The sequence below is a fragment of the Hemiscyllium ocellatum genome, chromosome 3, assembly GCF_020745735.1.
Source record: "Hemiscyllium ocellatum isolate sHemOce1 chromosome 3, sHemOce1.pat.X.cur, whole genome shotgun sequence".
NCBI lineage: Eukaryota > Metazoa > Chordata > Chondrichthyes > Orectolobiformes > Hemiscylliidae > Hemiscyllium > Hemiscyllium ocellatum.
In genome coordinates this window covers 43,735,870-43,748,264 of record NC_083403.1, presented here as the reverse complement: position 1 = coordinate 43,748,264, position 12,395 = coordinate 43,735,870, and the positions used below count along the sequence as shown (strand labels likewise).

Here is a 12,395-nt window from a genome sequence, read left to right as displayed (position 1 = left end):
TGCCACATAATGCAGTGGCATGCCTTTACTTCACTAAAGTAAGTATCATTGGTCTGTTTGCATGCTGTATGACTCTTTCAGTCCAACTATTCCACGCTGACCACATCCCTAAAGTAAGCTAGTCCCACCTCCCCTGTGCTTGGCCCATATTCCTCCAAATCTTTATTGGGAAAGTTCTTGTTCAAATGTCTTTTCATTGTTGCGACTATACCAGCGTCCACCATTTCCTCTGGCAGTTCATTTCACACAAACACCACTTTCTATTTTTTAATAAAATTTGCCCTTCGTCCTTTTTTTTTCTTTAAAATCTTTCTCCTCACTTTAAAAATATGCCCACTAGTTTTGAACCCCCACCTTGGGGGAAAATACTTTTTGTCTATTCATGTTATCTACACCCTTTCCATAAGGTAACCCCGCAATCTTGTATACTCCAGTGAAAAAGATCCCAGGCCTATCCAGTCCATTTTTATAACTCAAACCCTTCATTCCGAGCAACATCTCAGTAAATCTTTTCTGAACCCTCTTCAGTTTAATATCCTTCCCAAAATTGGTGCTGCCTCTTCTGGGGTACCCTATGTCCTATTCAACTTTCAATATGGCATCCCAACTCCTATATTCAAATGGACTGAGCAATGAGGGCAAGTGTGCCCAATGCCGCCTTAACCACCTTGTCTAACTGTTGCAAATGTCAAAGTATTATATACTTGAACCCCAGGTGTCTCCATTCTACAATTTAATTTTGTTGTGATTAATTGATTGTTCATCTCTCCATTTTTCCAGAAGCAAATTTTTATTCCTACTTTTTCTTTGTTTCCCATTAGTTCATATTTGTGTGATGTAACTTTGAGATCTAAAGATGGAAAAGAATTTGACTGCCACAAATGTGTGTTATGTGCAAGACTAGGTAAAGATGCTTTTTTTGTTTATTTATGTGCCTGAATGTTTGCTTGAATTTGAATTCCTGTGCAGAATAAATAATAAATTATATTTGCTTTCTTTTAGAATACTTCCACAAAATGCTGAGTAATGCCTGGATTGAGGTATTTAATTTTTTTTGTGTAATAAAGCCTAGTTGGATTAAAAACTGTCGAAAGTGAGCACTTGTTGCTGTGAATTATGTAAGCCATAAGATGCAAGAGTAGAAGTAGGCCATTCAGTCCATCACTACTTCTGCGCCACCCTTCAGTACAAAGATGGCCAATCTGATAATCCTCAACTCTACATTGGTGCCTTTTGCCTATAGCACGCGATCTGTTACTGATTTAACAGTTTTTTTTAACCTTTGCCCGTACAGCCCTTTTGCAGTAAAATTCCACAGATTTACTGCCTTCTGAGTGAAGAAATTCCTCCTTATCTGTCTTAAATGGGCAATCTGTTGTTCTAAAATTTTGCTATTTGTTCCCAGCCTTTCCACAAGGGAAAACAACATTTTCACACCTACCTTGACAAGTTCTCTAAGAATCTTTTGATATGTTTCAATAAGGTCACCCCTCATTCTTCAAAACTCCAATGAGTACAGTCCTAATCTACTCAACCTCTCCTCACGAGACCATGTCTGTATACCAGGGGCCAGTTTAGTGACTCTCTAATGCCAGTCTCTGTCTTCAGATAAGTGTACTGTAGCTGTTCACTTTTCCTTCTGTGGTCTGACTAGTGCCTTATGTAGTTTTAGCAAGAGCTCCTTGATTTTATCCTTCGTTCCCTTTTGAAGTAAAGGTCAACATTCCATTTGCCTTGCCTATTAAATCCTGAACATATATGCTGCTAGGTTATGATTTTTATTTGAGGACTTCCAAATCTGTGTTATGGTTTTTTGCTGTTGTCTTCCATTTGAAATAATATTCAGTTCCTCTATTCTTCCTGCCAAATTGCATAACCTGACCATTTTACTTGAATTTAGTGTGGAAAAATGTCTGATCTTTGGTGTCAATTAGCATTAATTGAAAATGGTTAAACGTTGAGGTTTCTGCATAACAAAATAGATAAATGATTGATCCAATAAGAATGGTGTGTATCTCAGATGTTTTAGGCTGATGACTTGTTTAATCATCTCAATTCAAAGGAAAAAATTCATGTGATGTATTCTGAACAATTGAAATGATCTGTACTCTATCTGCATTGTCTTTCTCAACAAATGTTTGTGATGTTATATTGGTAATTTTGGAAGTTGTAAAGTCAAACAGATAAAGGAATTTTGCTGTTTCAGATTCTCTCAAATTTGTGCTACATTACTTATTTTAGTAGCTTTAGTCTCAAGTAAACAACTGAAGACATTTGTTAACTCAACAGCCATGTGCAAATATGCCTCTTGCTCCAGCCAAATTCTCTTGAAATGAAATAGAAAGCAATCAATATTGAAGTGTAATTCTATGCTTTTAATGTTAAAATTGATCTGATCTCTTTCTATTTTTCTCTCCCTTCTCAATCTTTTCCTTCCTTCCACCACCAACCTGTCCCTGACACTTCCCATTCACCTTTCCACCCCTGCATTTTTGTGTTTAGGCATCTTGTTGCACAGCTTTGGAAATGCCCATTCATTCTGACATTTTGGATGTTATTTTGGATTATATTTACACCGATGAAGCACCAATTGTCAAAGGTTAGGATGACATTTTCCATGACTTGTATTCAATCATGTAAATGCAGAGTGCTTATTTCAAATGCCTGCCTTTCCTTTGCCCTCTACCAGCAGTTTAGTACATAATATTGCAAAGTATGAGGATGTAGTTGCATATAAGAATCGATCTATGCCAGTGTCTGCTTCATATGAACCTCATCACACTTCTTCTAAATCCATCAATCTATCCTTTTTTAGTCCTTTCTTGTTCATGCTTATCTTAAAATGCACTTATCTATGTGCTTCAACTGTGTACTCCCATTCTAACTATACTCATCGGCAACAACTTGTATTATATAATGCTAAAACATCCCCAGGGTAGATCCCAGGAGTGCTGTCAAATAAAATTTCACAAACTGCATAAAGAGGTATTGGGACAGATGATTTAAGTAGTTTTTAAAGATTGTCTTGAAAGTTTTTAAGGATGCTAGAGGGTTTGGGAAGGTAGTTTAAGCTTTAGGATGTTGGCACTTGAAGGCATGGCTACTAATGGTAATGCACTTAATCTTGCGCATCTATGAATCTTTCAGTTGGAGTGGGAGTTGATATTTCAGAGTTGTAATGCTGGAGGGAGTTAGACCAGAGGATCTAACCTGTGAAGGATTTTGAAAACAAGGTGAAATTTTAAATCCAAAATGTTTCTTGAACGTTGATCGAATTTTGCTCAACAGGCCTTTCGCTGTGCCTTGGTACATGTGACAATCCATTCCGTTAAACAGGCACATGCGAAATGGGGGAAACTGGACTTGGTATGGCTTAGGACAGAAGTAGAGTTTTGGATGACCTCCAGTTTCTATAGTGTGGAAGACAGGAGGCTGTCAGGATGCATGTGTTAGAAGAGCAAAGTCTAGAAGTGACAAAGACATTGAGGCTGGGTAGAACAGATTCTTTGAATTTCCAATTTATTAGTCATTGTCTTTATATTTATGAATCCCAGCTCTTGATTTTATTTGCAAGCGAAAAGCATCTCTGTGGCTACTTCATCAAATCCTTTCGTAATCTTGCAAGACCTTTTTTATTAGGTGGTGACTTGGTTTTTGCTTGGAGGGAAATGAATGGTTGTATGTTTTTTTTATATACAAGTGTATATCTCCTCAGTTCTGATAACTAGTAACTTTATATTGCACTTTCTCCAGTTTAGAAGAATGAGAGGTGACATCATCCAAGATTCTGAAAGGTTTTTTCAAAAAATAATTCATACATGGGATGTAGTAGTCACTGGTTGAGCCAATGTGTAATGGCCATAATTAGTTGCCCTTGAGAAGGTGGTGCAACATCTTTTTTTCCACTGCAATCATGATCTTCCATCTAAGGTTTCCAATCTTGCTCCACAGTTAACTTAAGTTCGTATTGCGTTTATAGGCAAATCAAACCGGGCTAAGAAATAAAAAATATTTTTCAAGCATGGTAGTTACAGCTGGCAGGAACTGGGTCAAAAAGTTCACACCATCCCGTTTAGGAAAAAAAAATTGCTCAAAATTTTGTGGAGCTCTCAACTTACTTTTTATTGCCTGGTATGAGTGAAAAGCTTAACTATTTCAGTTTGAGACGTTACAACAAAATATTGGTTGATTTCATCAACAGTTAACCTCCGTAATGTTTAACTGCTTGAAATACCATTGTGCCATGAACAGCTCTGAACCATCAGGAATACGTGTTATTGATGGGAATTACTGTCTCAGTTATGCTAAAGTTTGTATGATGTTTAATGCTGATAAAGAATACTTTTTGTAAATTATTTTTCCAACAGAATCATCAGACGTGGAATTCATCTGTAACGTACTCGTGGTTGCTGATCAGCTTCTTATCAATCGTCTAAAGGAGATTTGTGAAGTGGCTATTACAGAAAAATGTGAGTTTTTTAACTTAATTTTGCTGGAACAGTTTTTACTGTTGCCAGTTCATTCAGCATCTGTCACAGACTCTGTCATCAACTTAGTGCTTTAGCATTCAACAACTCGGCCAGTGGGGGAAAGGGGTTAATTTTATTCATTATAAGGAAATTTTATTGATTAGTTGGATCATGATTGACATGGCAATGCAGCAAAAACAGTGAACTGGCAATCTTAATTTGCAGGCTCGGCCTGTAATGGAAGCCAACCCAAGATCCCTATGGCCTTATGTGATGTATTTGCATCTGTCAGAAGCTCAGTGTATGCAGGGCCCTCGATTTACCTGGGGAAAAAGAATTTATATATACACTTTTTTTTAAAAAAAAAAGACACAAAGGGACACGAGATGACTTATGGCCGAATGTGAATAGTGGTGAATGGTGCCATCCAAAGATTGATGCGGCCTCAAATATTTACTGTATTAACAAATTGGGTTATGGAATAGGAAGCCCCATATATAAGATGGGCGGCATTATAAGCAGGAAGCCTAACGTTGCAAAGAAATATCAATAGGTTAAGTGATTGGGCCTAGTTTTGATCGCTACCAAGACACAAAGCTGCTACTTGTCTGCTTTTAACAGTATTTAAGTTCTGTGTTGCCAAACAATATAAAATAGACTTGCAAATAATCATCAGTTATTTTTAGTTCAAATAAATTTTAAAGCCAACTATTTCATCAAAATATTATAACTGATAAAGTAAAATGTTAAAAGTGATAGTGAGATCATAAAACCTCAATTACTTAACTATTTTAACTTGTTTTGATCACCATGTCACTAATAATTCTAAATTGTTAAATGAAGAAAGATTTCAAATTAGTTTAGGGACTACTTCTATATGATTTGAAGGAGTCTTTTTGCTTCCTATTTCTCTATAGTTGCATGTGAGACCTTCTGCAAACTATCCTAATCTGATGTTAGGAGTTTGAAGAACGATTTAATTCAGAAACTTAAAATGAAGGGATTCACAAGTGTGGATACAATGAAGCTATTTCCCCTTGTGGAGGAGCCCACAAAAGAGAACATCATCTTAAAAATAGAATTTGGTGACTTTTTTTAAATTTGGAAAAAACTTTTTCATGCAAAGAATCATGGAAATATTGAACTTTTACTCAAAAGTACAAATAGTAGATCAGTTGAAATTTTCAAGACCGATCAATTGTGGAATGTGGAACAAAGATAGGAAGATAGAGGTAAAATATAGTTTCATTGATTTGATTGGCTTGAAGGCTTAGGTGATTTCTTGTTCATCATTGCTAAGTTTTCCTGAATATTAACAGGCTTAACTTTGATTTGTTTCAGTAACTTTAAAAAATGCTTCAGAACTTTTGGAGTTTGCCTCAATGTACAACGCTGAACAGTTAAAACTGTCCTGTCTACAGTTCATAGGTATAAATATGGCAGCTCTGCTTGAAGCAAGGTAAGAGCCATTTGTCTTGATTTGCCATTCCTATTTCTTGAATGTGTATCCATATATTTCTTTTTATTTTCGAGGCTACATATTCAACATGATATGATTCATGAGTCAGTCAGTTTGACAGTTTTCCTAGTCTTCTGTTTTACCACTGGAACCCAATCTTTCAGATATTCCTCCTGGAACTATCTTCCAAAACACCATTGCCTGCTACTACCTTGGAGTGCAGGTTCATAGTGCCTTGAAAGTGGAGTTGTAGGTAGGATGGTCAAGAAGACATTTCATATGTATGCCTTTATTGGTCAGTGTATAAGATATGGGAAGTCATGTTGTGGCTGTACAGAATATTGGTTCGGCCACTTTTGATATATTGCATGCAATCTGGTCTCCTTTCTATCGGAAGGATGTTGTGAAACGTGAAAGAGTTCAGAAAAGATTAACAAGGATGTTGCCAGGGTTGGCGGATTTGTGCTGTAGAGAGGCAGAATAGACACTGGGAGTATTTTCCCTGGAGAGTCTGAGTCTGAGGCTGAGGGGTGACCTTAGAGGGTTATAAAATCGAGGGGCATGGATAAGGTAAATAGACAGGTCTTTTCCCTGGGGTAGGGGGGAGTCCAAAATTAGAAAGCATAGGTTTAAGTTTACAGGAGAAAGGTCTCTCAAATCTAAGGGGTAACCTTTTCACGCATAGGTGATAAGTGCATCAAATGAGCTGCCAGAAGAAGTGGCGGAGGCTGGTACAATTACAGCATTAAAAAGGCATCTGGATGGGTACATGAATAGGGAGTGTTTCGAGGGATATAGCCCAAATGCTGGCAGATGGAACTAGATTAATTTAGGATATCTGGTTGGCATGGATGAGTTGCACCGAAGGGTCTGTTTCTGTGCTGTATATCTCTGACTCTAACTTCTATTATTCTCCTAAAAATCATACATCAAAGTAACTGATTGTACTCCTCTCCTTGTAAAGGACTGACTCTGGGAACTGAGCTTCCAGATGCCAGGAAGCATTTATGCCACAGTTATTGTAGGTAATGACCTACTTAAGACGAAGTCACTTCCTTTTGACATTTGGACAGGCCACAGTTACTGAGATTCCACCATAATCCTCTTGGGATTAATGTTGACCAGAAACTGAACTATTAAACCATATAAGGCCCCTCAAACCAGCACTCGTCCTGTCCTTCCTCCATAACCCTTGATTCCTCTATTGATCAAGAGTCTGTCTCAGCCTTAAGTTTACACTTGAACTGTGCCTGCACAATCTCTGCGGCAAGGAATCTCCACCCTCTGAGAGAAGAAATCCATCCTCCTCTCAGTCTTAAATTGGCATCCCTTGCATCTTAGATTCTGGTCCTAGACTCTTCCATGAGAGGAAGCATTCTTTTGAGTGTCCACCATATTAACATCTCTATGCTCGTGCCAAAATTGGGAGAGTTATCTTTCGGACGATTCTACAATGTCCATTGCTAAGAGTGGCTAGGCAGTTCTCCTACAGGCTGAGTTGTTGAACCCGAAAGCACCTAGTTTATGACTGAGTCTGTGGCAGTTGCTGAATGACCTGGCAACAGTAAAATACATACTTCATAGGTGTGACACTGTTCTTGTGGCGATCAAGTCTTGTTACTCCATTAGGATGTCTTTTAATTGTGTGGCACTATCATTGTGGATTTTGAAAGATTCTAGCAACACAAGATTGGACATTTTGAGAAGTGTTTTGGCCATCAGCAACAGCAAAATTTACACTCCAATGCAATCTGCATACACCCACTCTATCATTGCCATCAAGCCAGGGGAATCAATCCTCATTCAATGAAAAGGCTTTATAAGGAGCAATACCAGGTATATCAAAAAATGAGATGTCCATCTGTTGAAACAGTAACACAGGATCACTTGCATGTTGAATGGCGTATGCAGCAAGTGATAAAGCTGAGTGATTCACAACCAATTGACCAAATCCACACTGGGCACTGCCTCATCCAGTTGTGAATGAGGATGGGCAATGAAAGAACCCAATGGAGGAGGCTCCACAAATCTTTTCAATCCTCGAGAGCATTCAGTATGGGATTTGGGATGTCACGTTGCAATTGTACAGGATGTTGGTGAGGCCACCTTTGGAGTACTGTGTATAGTTCTTGTTGCCTTGTTTTTGAAGAATATTATTAAATTGGAGATGGTTTAGAAAAGATTTATTGGATGTTGGTAGCAGTGAAGGGTTTGATTTACAAGGAGAGGCTGTTTAGGCTGGGACTTTTTCTTTTTTGCTGGAGTGTAGGGGGTTGAGGGGTGACCTTCATAGAAACTTAAAATCATGGTAGGCATAGATAAGGTGAATAGTGAACTTCCTTTCCCGAGGGTAGGGGAGTTCAAAACTAGAAGGCATGTTTTTAAAGTGAGGGGGGAAAGATTTGAAAAGGGCTCTGAGGGTCAGTTTTCACAAAGGGTAGTTTGTACGTGGAATGACCTGCCAGAGGAAGTGGTAGATGCAGGTACGGTTACAATCTTTGAAAGACATTTGGACATGTACATGAATGGGAAAGATTAGAGGGATATCAGGAGAAAGTGAGGACTGCAGATGCTGGAGATGAGAGCTGAAAAATGTGTTGCTGGAAAAACGAGCAGGTCAGGCAGCATCAAAGGAGCAGGAGAATAAGCCTGAAGAAGAGCTTATGCCCGAAACGTCGATTCTCCTCCTTTGATGCTGCCTGACCTGCTGTGCTTTTCCAGCAGCACATTTTTCAGCTTAGATGTATATCAGCCAAACATAGGCAAGTGGGGCTAGTTTAGTTTGGGAAACTTCGATATGGATGAAGACCAAAGAGTCTGTTTCTGTGGTGTATGACTCTGCACTAATGTACTGGGTTAGAGTCAAAGGACAAGGCCGAAGCATTTTATAAGAAACTTTAGCCATCACCTTGACCTCCACTGAAAGCCTCCAGGATCGCAGGTGCCAGTCTTTAGCCATTTTAATTCACTTAGTGTTTGTCGAGGAACAATTGGAGAATGCCACAAGCCTGTTAGTAGTGCTGTAGATCTTTTGCTTCTTGCCATGCTTCTAATCAAGCTGTTCCACTTCATCTACAATACTTGCACCTACCTGACAATGTAAATTGTCCAGGTATGCCTTGTATATAAAGGATCAAATCCAACCCAGCAGTTTCCCACCCCATTCGTCTATTGTTGATCATTTGTAAAGTGATGGAAGGGATTATCAAGCTGCACTTGCTCAGCAATAACCTGACCACTAATGCTCAGTTTGGTTTTTACCAGTACCACTGAGCTCCTGATCTCCTTACAGCCCTTGTTCAGATATACTCTGGAGAGCTGAACTGTAGAGGAAATGAGAGCCAGTCAGATGTGGTGTTGATGGCAAGGGCATTCTGTCTTCAAGAAGCTCCAGGAAAGTTAAAGTTAATGGGAATCCATTTGGGAAACCCTCTGCTGGTTGGAGTCATAACGATCACAGGAAGATGGTTGTGCTTCTTAGTGGTCAGTCAGCTCCGTTTACTGGAAAAGTTCCCCAGGGTAGTATCCTAGGCCAACAATTCAGCATTTCACCAATGACTTTCCCTCCACTGTAAGGTCAGAATATTTGTTGTGCAGTGATCATGACTCCTGAGATAAAAAGCAATCCATGCCCAAATGCAGCACGACCCAGATAGCATTTAGTCTTGCTGAAGAGAGGCAAGTAATATTTGTGCCACGCAAATGTGAGGCCATGACTACCTTCAACAAGACATAGTCCAAACAATGGCTCTTGACATTCAGCTTAACCAGTCACTCCTCAATCCAATTATATACCATCTCAAACTCTCCAAAGGCGTTTCCACCCATTGTTTAGAAAGTGTAGTTATTTGTTTTAACACACATTCCTAAAGAGCCACAGACAAGATCTATATAGAATGATTAGATTTTGATACTGATTTTTAATTTTAGATCTCTGGACATTCTCAGTGATGAAGTACTGAAGGAGCTCTCAGTTGCTTATAGGAATATGGTAAGAATTCTCTGACCTATGGATAGCATTGACCACTACAGGCTAAGCTTCCTTTGGATTGACTTCTACCCTAGCCTTATGTACTGTCTTGAAATCCTATTATTTTGAAACTTGATGTTGGTAAAGTGTCCCTCATTGGAGCTATTTGCAAAGTTTGGATGACACATATCTGTATGTGTGGCCTGTGCTTATCTTGTTAATTCTAATTCTACAATAGAATAGAAACAAGAAATCAGCACTTTATTTAGTGCCATTCAAAATGTCCCCAAGCCTTTCCTAGCCTACACTCATTCTTGTAAACCAAGAAAATGTGACACTAGTTTGCACATAGCAAGATCTCACAACTGCAGTTGGACAGATGACCAAGTGATGTGTTGTAGTGTTGGTTAAGGGACACTGGTTAATCATGACACATACAGAAATCCCTTCAATTGAAATACTGGGGTAGACTCTTTTTTATACTCACCTCATAACCTCAAAATTAAGGGGAGCACATTTAGTACTGAATTGAGAAGGAACTTCTTCACCCAGAGAGTTGTGAATCAGTGGAATTCCCTGCCCAGTTAACACTACTTCAGTAAATGTTTTTAAAGCTGAGATTTTTTTCTGAACAGTGAAGAAATTAAGGGTCATGGTGAGCGGTGGGTATGTGGAGCTGAGGCCATGAAAAGATTAGCCATGATCTTATTGAATTTCGGAGCAGGCTCGATGAGCCAGATGGCCTATTCCTCCTAATTCTTTTATGTTCTAAGATGGTTTTCAGCCTAATGGCTTATCCAAAAGACACTATTTCTGTCCGTATAGTCCTTTCTAAGTGCTGTGCTGAAATATCAACCTGGATCATGTCATTGTCTCTCTTGGAGTGGGTTTTGAACAGTTAAACTTCTGGCCCAAAGGAAAGGACCTTTGGCTCTATCTTACCAAACACAGCACTTAGAAAAACAAGGAAGCAAAAAGAGAAGTCACTTTTGGGAGTTTTCTACAGATGCCTCAACAGCAACAGAGACACAGGAGCAGATTAGGAAGCTGTTTTTAGCAAGGTGCAGAAACAACAGGGTTGTTGTCATCGGTGACTTTAACTTCCTGATTATTGATTGATTGGAACCACCTCTGTTCAAAAACTTTGGATAGAGCAGTTTTTTGTCAGGTGTGTCCAGGAAGGATTCCTGATTCAATTTGTAGATAGGTCAGTGAGAGGGGAGGCCTTATTAGATTTGGTGCACAGCAACAAACCAAGTCAGATCTCTTGGTGGGAGAGCATTTCAGTGCTAGTGATCATAACTCCCGACCTTTACCATAGTTGTGGAGCGGAATAGGAGCAGATGGTATGGGAAAGTATTTAATTTGGAGAAAGGGAATTACAGTGCTATTAGGCAGAAATTGGGGGTGCCTAAATTGGGAACAGATGTTCTCTGGCCAATACATGACAAATGTGGAGGTTGTTTAGGGAGCGCTTGCTGTTGGTGGAACAAACCTATCCAGCACTAAGGGATGGTAGGTTGAAGGAACCTTTGGTGATGAGGGATGTGGAACGTCTCTTTCAAGAGGAAGAAGCTAGCTTACTTGAGGTTGAGGATTAGACAAGGCTCTAGAGTTACAAGGTAGCCAGGAAGGAACTAAAGAATGGACTTGGAGCTAGAAGTTGTAATGAAAACGCTTTAGTGGGTAAGATTAAGGAAAACCCAAAGGCGTTCTACACGTATGTGATGAACGAGATGATGGCCAGAGTGAGGGGAGGGCTGATCAGAGATAGTGGAGGGAACTTGCGCCTGGAGTCGGAGGTAGGGGAGATCCTTTTAATGAATACTTTGCTGCAGTATTCACTACTGAAAGGGGTCTTTCACGTTTGTGACAACAACGTTGAACAGACTGACTATGCTCGAACGGGTTGATGTTAAGAGGGAGGATGAGCTGAAAATTCTGAAAATGTAAGGATAGATAAGTCCCCTGTGCCAGACAGGATATACCAAAGGTTTCTTCAGGAAGTGAGGGAAGAGATTGCTGTGCCTTTGGCGATGATCTTTGTGTCCTTGCTGTCCACTGGAGTAGTGTCGGATAATTGGAGAGTAGGAAATGTTATTCCCTTGTTCAAGAAAGGGAATAAGGATAATTCTGGGAATTGCAGACCAGTCCGTATTTGTCAGTGTTGGGCAAAGTATTGGAGAGGATTCTGACACAGGATTTATGATGACTTGGAAAATCATACTTTGATTTATTGAATTCTTTGAGAATGTAGCAAAACACATTGAAGGTAGAGCAGTGGATGTGATGTACATGGATTTTAGCAAGGCATTTTGATAAGGTTCCCCCTGGTAGGCTTATTCAGAAAGTAAGGAGGCGTGTGATGCAGGGAACTCTGGCTGTCTGGATACAGAAATGGCTGGCTTACAGAAGACAGAAGGTGGTGGTAAATGGGAAGTATTCCATCTGGAGCTTGTGACCAGTGGTGTTCCTCAGAAATCTGTTCAGTTTATGA

General features: G+C 39.4%; 1 protein-coding gene across 1 annotated transcript in view; it reads left to right on the top strand.

The window, feature by feature from the left end:
• The window catches only part of ibtk (inhibitor of Bruton agammaglobulinemia tyrosine kinase), a 115,034-nt gene that overhangs the window by 62,500 nt on the left and 40,139 nt on the right, over nt 1-12,395 (top strand). Inside the window, exons 14-19 of the mRNA XM_060849741.1 lie at nt 822-904; nt 1,003-1,040; nt 2,503-2,599; nt 4,368-4,469; nt 5,811-5,928; nt 9,859-9,919. Of these exons, the coding sequence (XP_060705724.1) occupies nt 822-904; nt 1,003-1,040; nt 2,503-2,599; nt 4,368-4,469; nt 5,811-5,928; nt 9,859-9,919 (499 nt within the window). The remainder of the gene's footprint in view (nt 1-821; nt 905-1,002; nt 1,041-2,502; nt 2,600-4,367; nt 4,470-5,810; nt 5,929-9,858; nt 9,920-12,395) is intronic.